Below are 22,316 nucleotides of genomic sequence, written 5' to 3'. Positions count from 1 at the left end.
AGAGGTCGTACGAGGGAAAAGCAGGAGTGCCCCTGTTATGTATATCGGTTTGAACTAAGCCGTGTCAGTTTCTTGTGCTTTTTCTAGTGAAGTTCAGCGGGTAACTCTATACCGTGCATTGATCCCTACACGGAGACACTAACGGCTGTTCCTTTCAACTTTGCATAGTTCAATCACCGTGTACTAACAACTGCACAAGTCAATCATTTGCCATAAAAATATAAAATAAACTGTTTAACTTTAGTATCCAAACATTAACTGTGTATTTATTACCATAACTTCGAATACTTAAATTTATTTGTATTTTTAACCAACAATTTGGGTAGACTCCGCATCACCTTTTAAGAAGAGCGATTTTGTCTGATATAATTTCAAATTAAATAAAGTTTCCGTAAGCCTTATTTTTAATGATTGATGACTACCTTAAAGTGTGAATTATTTATAACTTTATTGTAAATTAGTCATCAAAATATAATTTGTCAAGGCTACGAAAAGATGTATAGAATATTGCTGACGTCTTCTCATCCTAAGTCAAAGGGTGCTTAGGAAAATGGAAGGAGACATCAAAGTATATGAATCATAATGTTCATACCCTTTTCAAAATAGCAGGTTTAGAGTATCAATCATGTGTATGACGAGAGTCATAATGTGTATGACTCCCCACTATGACTAATATATATTTTTTTAATATTAATATACGGCCGTTGAACAACTAGCAGTTCGTACTGCTTCCAGTCCATGCATACAAATACTCCCGTTCCATAAAAATAAATTTTTAACTATCAGTTATTGTGGTTATACATTTCAGTAATATGTGAACATCACGGTGTGAATGATTGTATACATGAATGATTGTTATTCTGTAAAAATGTACTGAAAAAAATAAATATCAGTACAAGTTGATAATAATACCATTATTATTCCGATGACGCCTTTCACAAATTAAAAATATAAACATTTAAGCTAATTACAATTAACATTCCAACGATATCTTGCACAATAAAGATACTTCATGTTCGCGCTTTTAGGCCCAGTAGTCAGAAAAAAATATACATAACATCATTTAACAATAGAAGGGAAAAAACAATTCGAAAAATATTAACACGGATATTTCGGAAGAACGACCTTCAAGCGAATCTAGCATATTAAGATGCGTACCTAGTTTAAGCGATGCTTTTCCTTTTTAGTGAACTATTATTATTTACGGTTGACATGGACCTTACCATAACTGTTTTGAAATTGGTAGTTCCACGCGTTGTTTCAAAAACATGATTGTGAAGTATTCGTACATAGAACAGTCGTTGAGGAGGCGTAGGTTGGCCATTGATTTGCCTCCCGAGCGACGAGGAGAAGGCGATATCACTGGGATTCAATGCCGTCATATTGACTTTTGTCTCACGATTTGAAGCAAAAGGATAGCTTGTTCCCTCCTCAATGATCACACTAAGGATATACGGCCACACAGGGCAGATTACCTACACACAACAGTCGCATCAGCCGCAGAAGTTGACATTAAACGCAGAATTTGGCAGGAATCTCCCGCCAGATTTGGTAAACATGACTATGCTTACTGCCAGCGTTCGTGTATAAACAAAATCTACTGGGCATGGTCGGGTTAGTTGCAAAATAATTTGTTTCTGTGAAAAAAAAGGATATTGCGTAGCAAATTGCATAACGATGTTTCGTAATATAGAGCTACAGATAGCTCTCTCGAGCTAAAATATAGGGCTGTAATATACCATATAACTATAATATAATTCTATATTATATTATCATAGCTATAAATTAAATAATATTTAATAATTTAATTGACTATGGTCTTGTTTAAGACGGTACAACAAAGGACAAAAACAAGCAGATTTGAAGTTATAGTATTTAGTATTCTTCACCGAAGACTATCTCAATCTTCTATAGGAAAATTGCAGGCATTATTTTCAGCCTATTCAGCACAGACAGCGCTGCAAGGGCTATGTGCATTTTGGAATGAATTTGGAGTAGTCAATCGATAGCTTTGCGGAGAAGCTTATACATGTACCATGATGGCATTCTGTAAATCATATTATGCACAAAACAAATCAGGTATCTTGGGACATGAATAAAATACGATTCGCATATTGACCGTGTATTACATGCATTTTAATTAATGCAACCAAAGATAGTTTGGATTGAAATATGTTTTTTTTTAATTCATGTTCAGGGGCCAATCCCATGGCACAGCAAAACATAGAAATGAGCCTCGATCAACAAATATGATTTTAGCGAAAACATATTAGCAGTTTTTTCGTCTATATTTCTATGTCTAAAAAAAAAAGCACCTTTTACGACCAGATTTTTTTATATACCCTTGTATTTCAATGTCCTTCTTCAATTGTCTGATGGAATTTAGTGGTTACTATAAGTATTAAGAAAAATTACTGAATCGGAAGAGTGTTTGGTAAGACATCCCTAAGAAATTGTTGTAGCGAATTGTTCGGATAGCTTTGAGTGTGGATTAACTTAAATAGAAGCGATATAGATGCTTTGTTTTCGGCAGGCATATCCGAGGTGTTTCTTTGTTGTTTTAATGAAGTAACAATGAATGCACAAGAGGCCTAACCATGCGTATCCCTGCTGAACAAAAACACACATACCTCAACAGTTGACTGTGATGTTAACAATTCAAAGGTACTACTTTAGTGTCAAAGGTACTACTTTAGTGTCAAAGGTACTACTTTAGTGTCAAAGGTACTACTTTAGTACCTATGTACTATTTTAGTACCTAGATACTACTTGAGTAACTAGGTTGTACTTTGGTACCTTGGTAAAGTTTAAATACTTTAGTACCTGGGTAAAACAAAACAAAAAACAGCTCTGTCAATTGTTTGAACAGCGCCCCCATTGAAAGTATGGTATGATACCCCCCCCCCCCCCCCCACCCACCTATTGATTTGATTTTTGGGGGCCAAGTGTCCGGAGAAAAAATACCTGTTTACATTTCTTTTCTTTTTCTGATGACCCTCCCCCCTACTAAAATTCCTGGATCCGCCCCTGGTGCTGCGTATAATGATGCGTGGTTTGTATTCAAGTTTGTTTTAAATTCATGTTCAGGGGTTATTCATGTTCAGGGGCAAAGCATACCAAGGAGCCTCGAGCAACAAATATGATTTTAACAAAAACAGATCAGCAGTTTTCTTGTCTTTATTCTGTAACAAAATATATAAAATTATTTACATTTCTGTCTTTTTTTCTCTTCACAGAGGCCCGAGAGTCTAAACTAGGCTCCAACACCTCGCTATTACGAACCTTTAAGTACACCACCGTTGCCGGCCTCGTCATCCATATCTCAGCGTGTGGCTGGTATGCGTTAGCCTGCGATGGCTGGCATGATTCTCTACCTAATACATGCCACAACGATAGCTGGGCCCTGAGCTTTGACCTTGGTAAGCCTAAACAGTCTTTATCTTAGTTTCAAAATATTTGGCATTTTGTAATATTGAGGTACTAGTTGTAAACAAAACAATGTAAGCCCACTACATGTTCAACTCACATGATTCCGAATGGCTTTTCACTGGAAGTCATTTGTTGTATGTGTACACAATTTCCTGTGTCACATGAAATTTTGACTCCTGTGAAATTCGGTACCAGCACCGTTTTATTGGTTGAACGTTCACAATCCTCACGTAGGCATTCGCAATACTACCAGTGAGTCAGTATTTCATAGTCCTAAATTCACTCTACACCGGTACATCTGCGTTGTGCGCTACATCACGCAGTACGTACGCGCGATGCGCGCGTCAATCTCCAAATAAGGAGTTGTCAGAGGGTCTTAACATTGTATAGCTAGAGGGGTGTTTTGTTGATCGAAACGTTGAAAATTTGTAAATTGTGACTTGTTTTGACTTTTGGACCGAAAGGTTTTTGATTTTTTTGCCTACGGCTCGGGTAATTATCAGCATCCAGACTCCAACCGGTCTTTAAAAAGCAGAGTGTTTAAAACCTTCCAATTCCACGGTTATTCCCTTAATCAATTACAGCAATATTTTGAAAATCGACACCGATTATTGCATACATTGTATCCAAGTTGGTTGCTCTGTTGCGAAAACAAGTAACTAGTGTGCACATCTTTACTTGAAATCCCTATTGTTAATTTCGTTTATTCGTAAGCTAAAAAAAACCAAGTTGGAGTACAGTAGAATGATATACACAGCGTGCACCATTCAGACATATAGTCTACCTAGCCCCACGTATACTACTGCAATTACACTGAAAGAATGAAATTACCGCCAAATTACCAGCAACCTAACAGGTCCAATTTCCAGGCAGCACTCTCTTCCAGTAGCTGGGGGCGATATCTTGGCTCTCCTTCGGTACAGCTAGGCCGGACATTTTGTTTTTGAGCGTTCGACGCTGCAGGCGTTTTGAACCAATGGTTGAAACGCGATACGAAAATTGAAAGTGGCGAGCGGGAAAATAAAAGTTGGAGACGTTGAGCGATATCGGTTGGCGTAATAATTCGAAGGGGTATAGTTCCGCTATAGTAGACTCAATTTCAATACGCATGTGTCCAAGTTGAACAATTTCTCACGGTGTAAAAAGTGGGCTACATCATTTGTCACTTGTGCATTTTTTTTTCGTGATCAGAATCTTGAGAAGGGCCGGTGCTTAAAGCTATAGTCCATCATTTGCAAACATCCGAAAAGTAACTGGCGTAATTATTGTTGAAAACAAACTTGGTTGAAAGATAGTCAGGGAACTAAACTACCTGTGAAATTATTCTTTCTGGGAAGCTGTCATTTTGAAGTAATTAACGAAAGAAGGCATTTCCAACGGTGATTCTTAAGAAGCACCGTAGGAAAATTTAAATTAGTAGTTCGTTTTGTTATTCAGCGCAGCGCGCACAAGTATTGGAACGACGCACACGCGGGCGCGGTTGTTATAATTCGTCGGATCAGTGCGCGTCGCCGCGTAAAGCTGCAATTCAAAACAATTCAAAACATGATTCAGTAACTTTTGATTTGAAATTGAGATCTTAGAATGCTGTTTTTCTCGGAATGTACAGCTTAAGCTTAGCTGAAACTTCATCAGGTTAGTTGCTCAGTATCCTTCATTAGATTTTGAACTCTTTTGTTGCTTCAAACGAACAAAATGCACAAATTACAAATGATGGACTGTAGCTTTAACAACTAACCTGATGGAGTTTTAGCTCTGTAAATGCTGTACAGGCATGGGCGTCGCCAGGATTTTTTCTAGAGGGGGACAAAAAAATATTTTGCCAAAAAATGCTTGTATTTCTCAACACATTCTCGAATTATCAGTTTTAGAGGGGGGGCAGGGACATTTTGCCCCCCCCCCAACTCATTAAAGTTACACCACTTTGTCTTCGCGCCTCTTTTTCTTTTCTTTTTTTCCCCTTTTTTTTTTGCTTTTTTTTGTTGTGCTTTTCCGGGGGGGGGGGCAAGTGCCTCCCCTTGCCCCCCTCGCGACGCCCATGTGTACAGGGTGACCCTAAAAAAAAAGCAACCCTAAAAAAATGGCTTTTTAAAAAACAAGGGGATCGGTGGATTTTTATGTTTTAGGTATCTTAGGTGTTTTTGTATTCTTTCCAATACTGAAAAAAAATCATGAAAATAGCACTTTGGGTTAAAATGTCAATTATACAAGAGTAGTCGTTTTTCATCCTGTACACAAGTACTTCAAATAGTTAAACGTTTTACTGTAAGCCTACTGTGCAATTATCCTTCATTTATGCAAAAAAGGTATTTCCATCAAATTCATCTGTAGTCTACTCTTGTCATATTATGTGTCGTGTTGTCTGTAAGGATTAGGACATGCACAAATAGGTAGGAGTGTACATCCCTGAAAGTGGTATTTTTTGTGTACAAGAATTTTTTGTGTACTTTTACATAATTGGCATTTTCTCGGCATTACGAGATTTTTGGAACTAGCGAGTATAAATGAAAGCAATGACATAAAGGTAATTACAAATTAATACAGTCTGCTCTGATGAATAATTTCAAATGTGTGATTAAACATTCCCTAATGTTTTAAGCCACATTAAAAAGAACAATTGAAAGTGAGGCTTTGAACGCATAAATAGTCTGGTACCATCCCATTTAGCAGCTTACAATTTACAAAATACCGGGAACACGATCAAAAAATTGGCTTCTTCGGGTACGCAGTCTGCCGACATTAAACGAACAGGCGTCAGCCTTGGTGAAATAGCTAAACGTTTAAACGTTTAAAAGATTCTACAATATTTGCTCAACGCTTGCAAAATTAACCGCAAAGTCACATCCTTGACAAAAAGGCTGTAAAATTCAACATAATGTATGCACATCGATATGCTGGTTTATTGCGTTTTAATTAAAGCACGAAAACCACTGCGTGCTCCCACCGTCCGATTCGATCATTAGAGCGCCATTCACGGTCACATGGGTTGCGGAATAGTAGTGTGCCATTACCGTGCCATTATAATTTCACACCAATTGCTGTCTTAAATGACGCCATATTCCTTCTAGGATTGACAGGATACGGCAAGCGCTGCATGCAGTTCCTTATATGGGTTTTTGTGTTGGAGGAACTGAACTGGGAACGCCGCCCCATTTTCACGTAGCTTCTAAAAAAACAGAATAGTGTACATGTATAAAGCACATGATTAATATGCTTAGAAAAAAAAACAGGTTTGGGTCATTCCATAAATTCGGTTGTAAATATTTCACTGTTGGTAATACAAGGGCAACAAATATCACATTGTAAAGAGGGACACCAAAATTCACAGGTGTAAAACCTGTGAAATTTCTGATTTACGGAATGAGCCTTACATGAGTACAGGAACCTAAGCTTTTCAGGTTAAAATTGATAATGATTAATTTGAAACTTAGATGATAATTCAGACGATGTTTACAATTAATAATGGGATAGCCTCTAAATCGAATTGGGTCAAATCCGGTTGAAGTCCGGATCCACCAACTGCGGAATAAAAAGGTCTCATCAACCTCAGCACATGAAAGATTATATCTCTGCATGTAGCATGCGTTGGGACTATATAAAGAATAGACTGTCGCTGATAATAATCAATATGGGATATCTTCTTTCTTATAGGTGCCGATATCAGAAATATCAGTGCTGGAGAGTCCTACGTTATCGCTTTATATTGGTCCGTGGCTACTGCAACATCAACAGGGTAAAATAAAGAAACAATTTCTGGGGTTTTTTTAGTGAAGTTTCCTAAGTTAGTATAAAACATGTATTCTACAATATTTCTTATAACGTTATTCATTTAACATGCCATGCAATGTATTTTTTTAAATTCAATCCTTGCAAATGCACCCTTGTGTCCAATTTAACTTTATTGCACTTTCCGTTTTACCGTTTTCCAGGGGATTTTGGTGCCTTTTTGGTTTTTATGCTAAAGCAATTTCTATATTCATGAGCAAAAGTGTGATGCCATTTCAGGCAGAAACCTCAATATGTTACAGTATTTTAGCACCTAAAATTGCCTGAATTTTTGATAGTTTGCTATTGTAACTTTTCATTTCTTTGGTGATTCGTTGTTGTGCCAGGACGCCAATGATCCAAATTTATCACAAATGTTTTCAATGAACAAAATTTGGATAACCCCTAAACTGAACAGTGTCTTCCTGAAATGACGTCACAGCAACAGCGCCCTCAGTTGTAAGGAAAAGCATGACATTTTAAAAATGTTTAAAGAAGTGCACTTAATAAATTAACCAAAAAGGAACGTCAAATAGTTTTCATACATTTAAGAGGAGTAGAAAGTTGTTCAAAATGTGCTCCTATGAAAAATGCATGTCTAATGGCTTGCATAATGTGTTGTTATTTTTCCTATTAAAAGGAATATTTGTTGACTCGAAATGCCTTGTAATTGTATATCTTTGGTGATTGAATATTGAACATTTATTTTAATGCTGCCCTTCTTTATAATGTGTACAATCTTGTAGATAATAAAGAGTAGATAATGTGTGATCAGAAAAATACATTATACACAGATTCATAAGTACTAAAGCGACCGATTTAACAATATAATTTAAGGTTAGGGTGAATTAGCCTATCAGTTTTTTCACAAACGTTTTAAATGAACACAATTTTGGTTCACAAGTTGAACAGATAACCCCTAAACTGAACAGTGCATTTTGAAGTAACTACATGTATTGAGACTCAACTGTGGCTATATTAATCGTTCATGTTCGGCTAGGTATGGAGATATTAGCGCAGTGAACGCCAGGGAGAAATGGTTCTCCATTTTCGCCATGCTGTTCGGTGAGGGCGTCTTCTTTGGCATGATCCTGGGCGGGATGGCGTCCATGCTGACCAACTTTGACGCACAGAGGGCGCGCTATACACATCGCTTCAACGTCATCAAGCAAAGTTTGGTAAGCTCCCGAAAGCAGACCATTATTTTTTTTTTAAAGGTATAACATTGAATTGGTGATTTACCCGTACGTTTTTTAAAAATATTTTTTATTCAAGCACGGAAGATATCCCATTGGCATATTGACAAGTCTTGCATGAAAGTTTTAGATGAAATCGATCAAAATGATGTCAGAGCTTCAAAATACGACGCCGATGGCACATACGGAACACCATACTTTTGGTCAATTTTATAATGACACACATCTTCAAGAAAATCCCTGGAAAGTTACTATAATACGCCTCATTGCATGGACGGACTAGTGTAGTTGTCAATAAAGACGTTTGTAAGCAAGACCGATATAGGCCCCGCCCATCTTGCAACAACCTCACGTGTACCTCGCCAATGACACACTGCGTGCTAAAGAAGCGCGCGTCACAAGCGCGTGCACGCGCGTCTGACAATCACGACTATGATTGGTCAAAACCTCCCAGTGTGGCGTGATCTATAGCTTGGTCCATATCAGTGAGCAGTATAAAGTGAATTTAATATCATAGCTCTATGGTTTGTTCTGGCTTGTAAGATTATTTCTGACCATTTCAGAGGGATGAAATAGTGACAGAAGATCTGCAGAAGCAAGTGGTGGGCTACTACGAGTACCTGTGGTTTCGCAAGAAGGGCGTCACAGACGACAGTCTCATCAACGCCATGCCTCTAACCTTTCACGCAGAAGTATCACTGAGTGGCAATAAGTACATCTTGGATAAGGTAAAGTTGGAGTATGCATTTCAAATCTAGGTCTTAATTTGCTTTAATATGGCATATAACTTTTGCCAAAAATTACCGGGAAAGTACCTACCGACTACATGTATTAGAGAAAATTGGTTCCTAATGTCCTGTGAAATTATGCCACCAGATTTTTTTTTAATCGAAATTAAATAATCATTGAAGGTGATTTGAAAAAGTGTACCAGCGAGTAGAACAATACAGCGTGGGTAAAAAAAAAATCTAGGATGTGAAAGCCCATTCATTAAGCTTTCTTTTAGTACAAGAATCATTCAAATCACTCATATACTTTTAAAGTTACGGAATTTTGAACACAAACAACGTTTTAAAGTTCTGTCCACGGATCACAAAATAAGCAAGTGTTCTTTCAGCAAAACGAAAACAATTCTCATAGGGATGCGTGTGAATTGTTTTCGTTTTGTTGTCACTTGCCTTTTTTGTGATCAGTGGACAGAACTTTAAAACGATTTTTGTGTTTCAAATCCCGTAACTTAAAAAGTACACGAGTGATTTAAATGATTTCTGTATTTAAAGAAAGCTCATTAATTGGGCTTTCATATCCTAGATATCGAAAGTGCTACAGGCAAAACGTCGTTCAAAAATCGGTCCTGCTATTTGGGTTTCGGGGTTTTTTTTAGTCACTTTTGTTTTGATACGATTTGACAGTTTTTGATTATTCATCTTTCTAGGCACCGATGTTCAAGGGAATGAGCGAAGGGTTTATGCGCATGCTCTCTCTGGAGATCAAACCGTCCCTGTATCTGCCGGGCCAAATTATCGCCATCCGGAACGAGATCTGCCACAACATGTACTTCATCCAGAGGGGGGAAGTAGAGGTGAGTCAATGGCATGAATACATTATTCTACTCCTTGGTATAACCTGCGTATTAACATATAACAATTATTGAAGAATTTAGGGTGTTGAGTTAGCCTCTGTTGTTTATAACTAATTGTGTGCATGTTATTTTGTAGTTATCCTTGCTTTCGAGCTGTTGCCACGTAGGCTAAATATACTTAATTTTGTTGCAGAAATATATCCATAGGTTGCTATTGTTATTGTACTCACACTTTTAAGTTGCGTTAAGGGCCCGTATGGTTACGTTGTCAAATGAAAAAAAAGAGAACGTTATTTGAAAGTAACCATTGACTGCAAACGGTTTCCGCGTTATTTTTTTTTCATCCGAGTCCACAACTACTAATTACACCGTTTATGGTAACGTTGTCATAACGTTGATTTTCTGTGTTCAGGCTATCGAGCCATATATGTCGCAAAATGCGAAGTCGAACGCGTAGAGCGTCATAATATGAACACATTCCAACTTTTTTACCGCGAAATTTTGTTTGTGACTTCAAATTAAACTTCCCCTAATAAAGTGTGAACAGACCATTATCGTTGTTTATCCTCAAAAGTACACGGTGCTTATAGTCACGGATATTTTGGTAGTCATTTGGTTTAATAGTTCGATCCTCGAAACAAATTGAGTTTTTCGTCTGTCGAATTTTCCATTTGGATTTTTGTATCAGCGATAACAAATACTTGTTCCGATTTGGGGCGTCTGCATCCCTCTGAAAAGGGGCTTTCTTTTTTAGCCTTCGTCACGAGAGCCAAATTGTTGTTGTCTGGCAGTCAAACATGAATATTTATTTTTTTGTAAAGAACTAATTATAAGAGTTAGTGCATTATTTTTGGATAACGATGTCTCATTCAAAAGTGGTTCTTTTTTTAACAGGTATGGCAAGAAAATTAACCCAACAAATTAATTTAACTCTATTAGTGAACATATTCTATCTTTTGATTTAATTATTAGACCGAGCTTTCGTTCGGCCATTGAAAAAATTGTTATAGACTCATCAAATTGCCTATTTGCACGGAAATATTTAGTAAAAGGCGAAAGAGTTATTCGTGATGCAAATGAGCTTGAGTTGCTGATAAAATTGATAATTAGATGGCGGAGTATTTAATTTGGAGATGCGACATAACATTCACAGTATAATACAGTCGACGCCAAACTGCGGGTTTGTCACGTCATTTGCGCATGAGCACAGGAATTCACGCTTCACTGATTTCGCTGATTGCTAATAATGGGCGTGGCCTGACAGGGTGTGGCGTACGTGTGCCCGTGGTGGGGTTTGGAAGATAATTTACTGACTATTCTGATATGTTTGATGGAGGATATCCAAGTTTTGTGCAACATTATCTGCAATATTCTTATCGAATTTTTGTTAAACTGCTCCTTGTTTGTTAATTATTATCTTATTGAAAAATATATTTAATTTGGCCTAGAACAGAATGCGTTCCATCCACGTCAGGGTGGCAGGGGAAGGTTCTTCAGTTTAAATGATGACCAAGCTAAAACGGTAGTGGAAAAAAATGTTTCAGGAGTCTTGCTTGAATGCTACGATGAAGCACCATTTTTCATTTTTGTTCCATCCCGTCCCCGAGGGTGCAAACCTGTAAATAAAGGCCCCATCCGCCGAGCTCACTGATAAAAGTTATATATACCCTCAAAAAAAAATCTATATTAGAGAGTTCTGAGAGCCATAAAATTGGGAAATTGAAGAGATATGGCAATGAACCTCTGGCCCGGACTTGGGGCTTCCAATTCTGAGCATTTTGGATGCAATTGGGCCTAAAAGTGGCGCTATTTTGCGAAGTTGTGGAGGGATCGTTTTACAAAATGGCTACTTTTCCGGGGAAAAAAATAAGGGTCGTCTTCTTTGGGTGAGAATTTCTCGAAAAGTCAATGGTCAACCCACCAAAACTTGAAAAGAAAATGAAAGATGACATGTTGATCATCATTTTTTTTGTTCAGCTTAAGTACCTGTGAGGGTTCTGGGTATTTTAAAAAGAATATTGAAGTATGGGCAATTAGTATATACTGCACTGGTGTCTATGGGAATTTTAAAACAGGGGTGCCGCATCCATCGTACGTGTCGTTAATATAGCGCCCTCTATAGGTGCGTGCTCATAGGGGAACAACATTTCCTGCCGGCTTGAATAAAGACTAAATCCTTGCGGCAAATTTGTATTAAATTTGCAGGTAAATTCGTCGCATGTTCGTGGCACTGGCAAGTAAGTTCGCATTTTCTCGGCTTTCAGTTTCTCGCTGCTTTCACTAGTTCCTCCATGGCGTAATCAAAGGGCTGTCATCTTTACGAATAACGGTCTTTTATTTTAAGTTTTAGGCCCTTTTTACCACTGTTTACTTCGATGGCGTAAATTGAAGGCACGACTGTCCGAGTACGAGCCCGGTTAAGGTTCCTATAAAGCTGTCACGCCCCAACTACCGCATCGGTCCCAACTATAGTTGGGCCTGTCCCAACTATAGTTGGGCCTGTCCCAACTGTAGTTCCACAGTTGGGCTGGCCCAACTATAGTTGGGCCTGTCCCAACTATAGTTGGGACGGTCCCAACTGTAAGTTCCACTGTTGGGCTGGCCCATCTATAGTTGGGCCACTCCGATCTTTTTATTTTGCGGTGTCCTAACTATAGTTTACATTGATGTACAACTGTAAAACGTTCCCTACAGCTCTGATACACGTCTGACTTTACTGGGGACCACTGAAATTAGTTATTGATGGGGCGAATCTATAGTTGGGCCACTCCAATCTTTTTATTTTGCGGTCCCAACTATAGTGTACATTGTTGTACGATTATAAAACATTCCCTACAACTCTAATACACATCTGACTTTACTTGGGACCAATGAAATTATCTATGGGTGGGGACCATCTGTAGTAGTCTATGATATATGGACGTACGGCTCGTTCCGTAGAACGGGTGATACTCAGACTACATCTGTAGTTGGGCCACCGCAATATTTTTATTTGGCGGTCCCAACTATAGTTTACATTGATGTACGACGACTATAAAACATTCCCTACAGCTCTGTTACATACTGTCCGACTTTACTTGGGACCTTTGACATTAGCTATGGGTGGGGCCCATCTATAGTTGGCCGGCCATGGCAATCTTTGAATTTTGCAAAATGTTGCTGGACAATCAACCCAGCAGCTGGACAACTCATCCAACTAGGCAGTACCACGTGACCGGCCAGCCTTGCGGCATGCATGCACGACGAATACACGGTGCCAGCGCCGCGGAACATTTAATCCAACAAGATCTATCAAGCATGAAGCATCCGGCGCAACTCCAGTCCTAACTATAGTTGGGCCGACCCAACTGCCGCACTATAGTTGGGACAGTCCCAACTATAGTTGGGACCGATGCGATAGTTGGGGCGTGACAAAGCCAAGGGAACAAAATCCACTTGACCTACCAAACTAGGGGCGGCCTAGGGCCGCCCTAGTTGGCGACATTAAGAATATATAGGCCTATACCGGTAGATAAAGGGCAGGGTTTTGAATTTTTGAGGGAAATTTGGGGGTAAAATGACGATGACATTGACAAAGTCCAAACCGCAACACGAAAATAAAGATCATGAATATGGCGATCACCGCGCGATTTACCGTCAACGCGCAAGGTGCGCTGAATCGCACGGCACCAACCGTGAACCGCGTTGGAAAATCGTAATTTCTACCCCAGGAAACTGTTCAAAACTTGCAAAAAAGGTGACATTATAAAAATTTAGAGAAGTCGGGTTTATGTTGAAAAAGGTCATTTTTTTAGTAGGCCTACACCCTTGACTCGATTTGATGGCAATTAAACAGGGGCCCTACACTACGTGATTGCCCTTGATATTGGATTTCCAATAAATATCAATGATTGAAAATTCTGATATTGACAGTTACACTTGCAATCGGCATTTCGGGCGTCAAATGTCTGTGATGCGCATCGCTTGGCCGTATGTCGAAAAAAATGTTTCGAGCAACATGCACACATACATGTGTTTGTAGAACATTTTGCACACTGCGCGCACACGTACCTGAAGGCGATAAACGCGCAGTTGTAATTGTCCTAGCGCTGTCTACATACGAGAGGGGTCTGTATTTAGAAGTTCGTCGGTTGCACCACAAAGTGACGTATTGTGTGCACAAAGTCCATAGACGATATGTCACTTCGTAGTGCACCCGACAAGTTTTACTAGAAAAGGGGTCCTGAAGTACACTTTTAGCCTGTTATTTTTAAGAGTGTTTCCGATTTTTGTTATTTCAGGTCCTATCAGCAGAAGATGACGATACACCCATCATTTCTCTCAGACATGGCAAGCTCTTCGGAGAGGTATGGACTTAGCCCCATTCTGGGGCCACTTTACTTGACTCCCGCATCGTAAAGAAGGCCACAGCATTCTCTCACAAAACTTCGCAAAGTAGGGATTTTTTCTTTGGCCACCAGGATGGGGCTAATTCGGATCAGGAAAATCTTTAGGCCACAAAAATCATGTAAAATGTGTGTTTACGCTAAAATTGACTTACTGAGCCAGGATTTATTTTTTCAGCCAACTTGCTTCATACCTCAAACATTATTGTGCCGTATTTTGCCAAAAATTAAAAATGAAGTAAAGTTTGAAAATTCCTAATTACGCATGTCTCGTTATTTATTGAAATAATGAAAGTGACTAATTTTCAAAATGTGTGCAGGTCAGTCTTGTATTCAGCATGCCCAGGACTAACAGCATCCGGGCAGCAGCTCACTGTGACCTCATGGTCCTGGACAAAGCGGACTTGCAGAACGTCCTGCACCACTACCCGGAAGGTTAGTCCATGTCTTGCAATATTTCCCCAAGTTCATAGAACTTCAAAATTTATCCTTGTTAAAGACAAACCCATTTTAGACCAGCTTTCCAAAATTAACGGTGTCTGACTCTGTGAGGTTATCAGGTCGGACCCTGACCGGGAGCATAGTGTTAGTGTTCTTAGGAAAGACATTTTACTACAATCGCTTATCTCCATCCAGGAGTATTAATGGGTAGCTGTGGGGTTCTAGATCATATTGCACTGATCTCGAGCTGCTGCAGAAAACTGGTTTCATGGTCTGAACTGTGATGGGTTGAAAGCTTTCAGGGAACACGGTGTTGTGTTCTTGGGCAAGACACTTTGCTACAATTGCCTCTCCGTCAAATAAGGACCTGTGAGGGCAGAGACCAGATTGCGATGATCTTGAGCCGCTGCAGAAAACTGGTCTCATGGCCTGATGTGCGATAGTACGTGGGTTCAAAGTCTGACAGGGAACATGATGTTGTGTTCTTGGGCAAGACACTTTACTGCAATTGCCTCTCCATCCAGGAGAATAAATAGGGACCTGCGTGGGCAGAGACCAGATTGTGATGATCTTGAGCCGTACATTGCAGACAACTGGTCTCATGGCCCGATAATAATTGTGAAGTGCTTTGAGACCAGTGGCTATATAATTATTCTTGATAATCTAGTTGCCAGGAAGTTGCAACGCATCGCAGAGGAGCGGTGCGATGCCGCGGGTCGATTGGAAGAGAGAGTTCGTGCGGGTGAGGGGATCATTCCTGCCTCCAAGAGCCTACGACGATTATCTCATGTCAGTACCCACTCACCAAGTAAGTATTGACCTAGATGTGTGTGCAGACAAACAAGAATATATATTACATATATTACATATTTAGAATATAATTATTTAACCACCAGAACCTAAAAAATACCTTAGAAATACTTTTTGGGGGATTCACTTATCTGTTATCTTTAAAACTGTGCAGTATCTGGGGATGATGCTTTATAAAACAAAAATTGACTGTTTAATTTGTGGTATTATACAAATATTGAATGCTTCGAGTGGTGTAGTAAAACTAGCCTCCCGAGGTGATCCATGGACCATTCTATTTTCCCGAGGCGAAGCCGAGGGAAAATAGAATGCTCCATGGATCACGGAGGGAGGCTAGTTTTACTTCACCACAAGATAAAGCATTCAATATTTGTTTTATAACACTTTACCCACAGATTCTGCTTGATTTTAATATTTTAAATTATTTAAATCTGAACACAGTTGAAATAAACTTCAATTTCAATACAAAATTGGTGGAAAATGTATTTCTCCCTTAAAAACTACCCCTTCACGAAATGTTTGAACCAAAGTCTGCGGCGCGCTCTCTTTGGAATAAAACGCGCAACGCTCACACCAGCATGCATTTGCACACAAATACCACGCCGTGGAATAGTACTTTGGTTGCTAATGGTATAGTACTTTGGCTGCTATGCGCATAGTACTTTTGGCCGTGCACAGAAAGATAGCAAAATTAGAAAGTAACATGTGACTCGCTCTCGGCCAATCAAGACACAGAATCTGTGGGTGAGGTGTTATAAGATAAAATATGCCTGCCTCAGTTAGCCATTAATAGAGCATAGACTTTGCACAGCTTCGCCTTTTGAACATATAATGCGCAATGGATCTTCTTGAGCGTTTACTCTACTATGCCGTTCAAAAGCAGTCAATATTCTCATAAACCACTCAAGACAGGCAATACTTTTATTTTGCCACTCAAAGCAGACAATAGTTTTTTACTATACCACTGACTGTAGTCAATTTTTTTTACTTCTCTGCTCAAAGCAGGCGATATTTGTACTATGTATGCAACTTGAAGCAGTCAACATTTTTACAATACCACTCGGTGCAGTCAAAATGTTCTACTATACCACTCAAAGCAGGCAATAGTTTTACTATACAACTCAAAGCAGGCAATATTTGTACTATACCACTCAAAGCAGTCTTATTATTTTACTTTATCACTCAAAGCAGTCACTAATTTTACTTTACCTCTCAAAGCAGTCAATATTTGTTTTTACTTTACAACTCAAAGCAGGCAATATTTGTACTATACCACTCGGTCAAAGCAATTAATTTTTTTTACTGTTGCACTCAAATCAGTCAGTATTGTTACTTACATGTCCCTCTTAAAACAGTCACTATTTTACTGTACAACAATATTTTTACTATACAACTCAAAGCAAGCGATATTTGTACTATACCGGTACCTCTGAAAGCAGTCAATATTTTTTACTATTCCACTCAAAGCAGGCAATATTTGTGCTTTACTTTACCTCTGAAAACAGTCAATATGTTTACTATTCCTATCAGGCCATTCAATATTTTTAACATTACATTTTTATTTTCAGGACATTCAGTTACACAAGCCAACATGAGACATGACCAGTTTGGCAAGAAATCCATGGAAGCGTTTGATATAGAGGAACTAGTCAGTGTACACCACGGCTCGTGTGCAGCAGTAGGTTTTTTTTAATTTCTATCAGTCAATACTTTCCAAGTAGTCAATACTTTCCAATCCCACTTATTTTGATATTTTTTAACTGACATTGGTTGACTAATATAATAGGTCTCTCTCAAATGACGTCATTTCCTACAGACCAGCCACGTGCATCGGCATTTTTCAGCATCAACTTGCATAACGCGCATCGGCTGCGTCGCATTTCGAATACATTTCGAGCAACAAGCATTTTTTTTGTTAAGATCATGTTCAACACTGATTGTGTAAAATACATAGTTGCAGTTCTCCTACAGAGATGGCCATCTTTGAGAAAGATCTTTATGAACCAACTTAACTGAATAACCTGTTGCACTGTGAAAAGTAAATACTCTTTTTAGCTGTCATATGTGCTGGTCCCAGAGGGCCAGCTTATTTTCGGCTTCATACCTATCTGACTGACTGACTGACTCCCCCACTGACTCCCCTACGAATGACTCGCTGACAGTCACTTGCTACCTGGGCAGTGCTGTTGTATAGGATACCCTGGGCGTAATTCCAATGAAGGGGCTTCATCCCACACCATTGTGTAGACCAGATGCATGAAAAGACTTCCAGTGAATAACCTTTCCGAATCGAGTAGAATCTTGTGGACTCTGGGACCAGCTCTGCTAGTCATCCATTGTCTGAATTTCTAATACCAAATGCTTGCGTTTTAAATACTGACGTACTAACATTTGCTTGTATATCATGTTCAATAGCAAAGCCCGATAAGGATAGGGCAACCGGTAAGATTCCAATATCATTACTTTCATTTTCATGCTGTTTAGAAAATGTTCATCTTGTGATAAAGTCTGTGCTTGTTATTGTGTTGTAGTGTCATTGTAGTCTTGGTGTGCAGTGTACATGCTTTAATACAGTAGATGAAGTCATGAAAAATAGTTGTCCATTTTTTTAATGTTTGACCTGTGTTTAGTCTTGCTTGATTTTGAATGTAGCTGCGTTCAGATTTGACAGTCTTAGAACTCTCTAAGGCCAAAAAAAAAAGTCTCCGGTTTCTGGTATGGAGCTTGCCCCAAAAGTGGTGCGGCGACGCGGCTTTTTTTTTTTTTTTACCTGGTTTTTTTTTTTTTTTGGCTTCAAATGTCGGCTGATGACTGCAAATGGTGCCCGACTAAACTTAGTGCAAATATATGGGAGTCCAGAGAGGCCACATAAAGCTTATTCTCGACCATAACCCAATCTAAAAACACGTTAAAATTGTGCAGCAGCAGAATTCCAGTCAAACCAGTGAGTTTGGCGGTTTTGAAACATCATCTTGTATTGAAAAAAAAATTTTTTCATTTTGCCGACGCGCATGGCTACGGCGACGCGCGCGCATACCAGAAACCGGAGACTTTTTTTTGTTGGCCTAATGTTTCGTTGGTGGATTCTGTTGCTTTGGTTTTTGTATGGTTCATGGTTTGTATGTGTGAAGGGATTGTTCTAAAATTTTGTAAGAACAGCACCAGATTTCATCCAACTCTTCGTAACTTGCTATGCATCGCAGCGCTGCGACGCGTCGTATCCCTACGACGCGTCGCAGCTGCGACTCGTCCTGCGATCCATTTCACAAAACACGTCGTAAGTGCGACGCGTCGTATGTGTATTTATAGCACAGTACAACTCGGTGACTGTTTTATGTATTTAGTCAGCGTACAGTCAATAGCCGTCTGATATTCAACAAAGAGTCATCGGATCTCAGCTCGAAATTTGTTAAAACATAAAGCAAAGTGGCGGTCGTGCGAAGCAATTTTGAAGGAAAACAAGCTTGCGACGTGTTTTAAGCCGTTGTCAAGGAACTTATGACGCGTTCAACACATCGCAACTTTCGTGAAATGGATGATACGACGAGTTGCGACTCGTCGCAGAACTTCGTGAAATCGGGTGCAGTTATGAATTTGCATATTGTCATAAAAATGGTTTGATCTGAAATTGTGTTCATAATTATTCAATAATATTTTCATAATTATGCATACATTCATGATTATGCTTGTGATTACTGTTACTTGGTTTTTGAAGGTCCATTGTAAGTTGTTCGTTGATTAAATGTGTATGATTATTGCTGGGTATGCATATTTGTGATCATGCATATTCATGATGATCGTACTGTAGAGGGTCCATCGTCAGCTTGGTCAGTAGTGGGAGGATTTTTGGGCGGTGATTATGGATGCATATTCATGACCATGCATATTCATGATGACTTTATTATTTGTACTATAGAGGGTCTATCGTCAGCTTGGTCATGGTGGGAGGATTTTTGGGAGTAGATCATGGATGCGTATTCATGATCATGCATATTTATGATGATAATTATTCGTACTGTAGAGGGTCCATCGTCAGCTTGGTCAGTGGTGGGAGGATTTATGGGAGTTGTATTCATGATCATGCATATTCATGAACATGCATATTCATAATGACTGTTTTTATGATTTGTACTGTAGAGGGTCCATCGTCAGCTTGGTCAGTGGTGGGAGGATTTCTGGGAGTAGATCATGGATGCATATTCATGATCATGCATATTCATGATGATTATTATTCGTACTGTAGAGGGTCCATCGTCAGCTTGGTCAGTGGTGGGAGGATTTCTGGGAGTTGATTACTGAGACCGTGGTCATGCCGGGCTCACGCTTTGCTAAGTTGTGGGAACGAGGTGTGTTGGCCATCACATTGCTGATATCCGTGCTGTATCCCTACTGCGCTAGCTTCATCGGTGAGTAGATCAACACTTGTCGCTTCAAGACATAAGATCATTTACTTTACATTCAGTTTGTTCGTTTCCAATAATAACACCACTCAAAATCCAAAGAAGAATGTTCAAAACTTAACCTGTTGAAGTTTCAGCTCAGTTGATATTGCATTTTACGAGAAAACGGTGAAAAACCATGCACAACCTTTTGATCACAAAAACACAAATCCGTCAATAGTAGTCTTTATTTTCAATAATCAGTCAATTGACTGATCGTTGGAAATCACCTACATTTCTTAATTTCTTCTAAATGACAGCAAGCCAGACGGAATAGTGTCATAGCATGTTTAGTACTAGTACAATCTTTAATGCAAGCAAGCTTTTGATGATAATTTAATTTGGTAGGTTACTTTAAGGATAAATGCAAACGATCCTATATATGCCTTAAAATATACCTCAATACCACAATGGCATAGAAGAGAGAATCCTAAATCTGTTCTTGAATCAAAACAAGAGGAAATTAATTTCTTATTGTTCGTTTACTTTTTCCCATTCCAGCAAACAGTGGGGCCAGGCAAGCACCAAATGTGGACATAAACGGTAGGATTACAAAAAAAAGGCAGTATAAAGTAACGTTCATTTTGCAGTTAACATGCATTTGATATTAATTATTATAAATTCATTTTTAATCAGCAAAATTATATTAAATTAGCTTAGTGTCATTTCTATTTGATACTTACAAAGTTTAACAGAAATTGACTGGAGCGGGGTTTGAACCTGCTACCTCCGGATGCCGTTCCGGTGCTCTACCAACTGAGCTATCCAGCCCTATGTTGGCGGTTCCCATTTTGTCAACGTCTTTTATGGGGCGCTAGTCAGAAGCCATAAACATGTATGCCATGTAGCCAGGGATCACGCCCAAAGTCACGATGCTAGCAACATTACCAAATGTTATCTTGAAGTACTGCTTGAATATGCTTGTCCGTTTCATTGATAGATTATGCCGATGACGGCTATTCTGGTAATCTCGTGCTGATGACACTCATGTACATCATGGACTTTGTGCTGCTCTTTGACATCATTGTCAGACTCAGGACGGCCGTGTCAACTCCAAACGGTAATTAATACATTTTTTGCAATGCCTGAATAAATCCCTGTCAGCTGATTGGTCAGTCGTGGATCACATGTAGCTGTATTATTCGTCCCAACCCACAGCCCTGCCGCACCGCCAAAATAAAAGTTCTATTCTAATCAGATGGTGAGGATTTATTCAAGCGTTGTGTAAAACAAATAATGAATTCTTCACATTCGTGCAATGGAAAGAATAATTTCATTCGGTGACGGATGTCTAGATGGCTTGTACCCGTTCAAAGTGTATAATCGATTGCCAACAAAGTACAGACAAACTAAATATGGTAAATTTGGGCCATTTTTTTTTAGAAAAAGCCAGATTTTTTTCAATGCTGGTCCGCCGACCAGCGTTGGAAATTGATACAAAAATACCACTTTTCTTGAAAATGTCAGCACACTAGGCGCTATGATAATACAGGATGCTTAAGACTGTCATTCACTAACAGTCCAGCAAGGCATTTCATAACAATTTTGAATTTTTTTTTTTTTGATGTTTGCAAATGTTGTGTAATTCCCTTTAATTGGCTGGTCAATTAATAGACCTGAAACGTAATGTCGTCACGCGTTGTTTACATGCGCCTTCTAGCAGGTGGCTTTCGTGCCCATCTGGCTCCCATAAGCAAGCACACATGTAAACAAAGCGTCACGTCATCTCTAGAGCTATTCCGTACTAAAACTGTTTAGTAAAATTTGGTGTGTTTTTTTTTACAGGCACGTACAAAGACTTCAAGAGTATCCGCGACCACTACGTCAGAAGTCTGGGCTTTGTTCTGGACGTCGTTGCCATTCTGCCGTTAGATTTCTTCTCACTCCTTGTACCTCAGGGCGGGGCACGGGACAACGCCTTGTACTTCCTATCCCTGAATAGACTAGTCAAAGCGTGGAGGGTCAGTAGTATCACTAATCAAGTCCATCACAAGTCCATCACAAGTCCATCACAAGCCAATCACAAGTCCATCACAAGTCCATCACAAGTCCATCATAAGTCCATCATAAGTCCATCACAAGTCCATCACAAGTCCATCACAAGTCCATCACAAGTCCATCACAAGTCCATCATAAGTCCATCACAAGTCCATCACAAGTCCATCACAAGTCCATCACAAGTCCATCACAAGTCCATCACAAGTCCATCACAAGCCAATCACAAGTCCATCACAAGTCAATCACAAGTCCATCACAAGTCCACCACAAG

General features: G+C 39.2%; 1 protein-coding gene and 1 non-coding gene across 2 annotated transcripts in view; one reads left to right on the top strand and one right to left on the bottom strand.

Moving 5' to 3' along the window:
• The first annotated feature begins 3,045 nt into the window (after positions 1-3,045).
• The window catches only part of LOC119725413, a 62,617-nt gene continuing 43,346 nt past the window's right edge, over positions 3,046-22,316 (top strand). Inside the window, exons 1-15 of the mRNA XM_038196818.1 lie at positions 3,046-3,052; positions 3,237-3,419; positions 7,081-7,162; positions 8,195-8,372; positions 8,954-9,118; positions 9,826-9,972; positions 14,253-14,318; positions 14,678-14,792; positions 15,466-15,606; positions 17,177-17,286; positions 18,024-18,050; positions 19,852-20,014; positions 20,549-20,590; positions 20,988-21,107; positions 21,833-22,008. Of these exons, the coding sequence (XP_038052746.1) occupies positions 3,046-3,052; positions 3,237-3,419; positions 7,081-7,162; positions 8,195-8,372; positions 8,954-9,118; positions 9,826-9,972; positions 14,253-14,318; positions 14,678-14,792; positions 15,466-15,606; positions 17,177-17,286; positions 18,024-18,050; positions 19,852-20,014; positions 20,549-20,590; positions 20,988-21,107; positions 21,833-22,008 (1,722 nt within the window). The remainder of the gene's footprint in view (positions 3,053-3,236; positions 3,420-7,080; positions 7,163-8,194; positions 8,373-8,953; positions 9,119-9,825; positions 9,973-14,252; positions 14,319-14,677; positions 14,793-15,465; positions 15,607-17,176; positions 17,287-18,023; positions 18,051-19,851; positions 20,015-20,548; positions 20,591-20,987; positions 21,108-21,832; positions 22,009-22,316) is intronic.
• LOC119726108 lies at positions 10,943-11,062 on the bottom strand. Its single transcript, XR_005270771.1, has one exon. It is a non-coding gene; the product is annotated as a U5 spliceosomal RNA (small nuclear RNA).

The sequence above is a fragment of the Patiria miniata genome, unplaced genomic scaffold (genome assembly GCF_015706575.1).
Source record: "Patiria miniata isolate m_02_andy unplaced genomic scaffold, ASM1570657v1 HiC_scaffold_19, whole genome shotgun sequence".
NCBI classification, from domain to species: domain Eukaryota; kingdom Metazoa; phylum Echinodermata; class Asteroidea; order Valvatida; family Asterinidae; genus Patiria; species Patiria miniata.
This window is presented reverse-complemented; position numbering and strand designations above follow the sequence as displayed.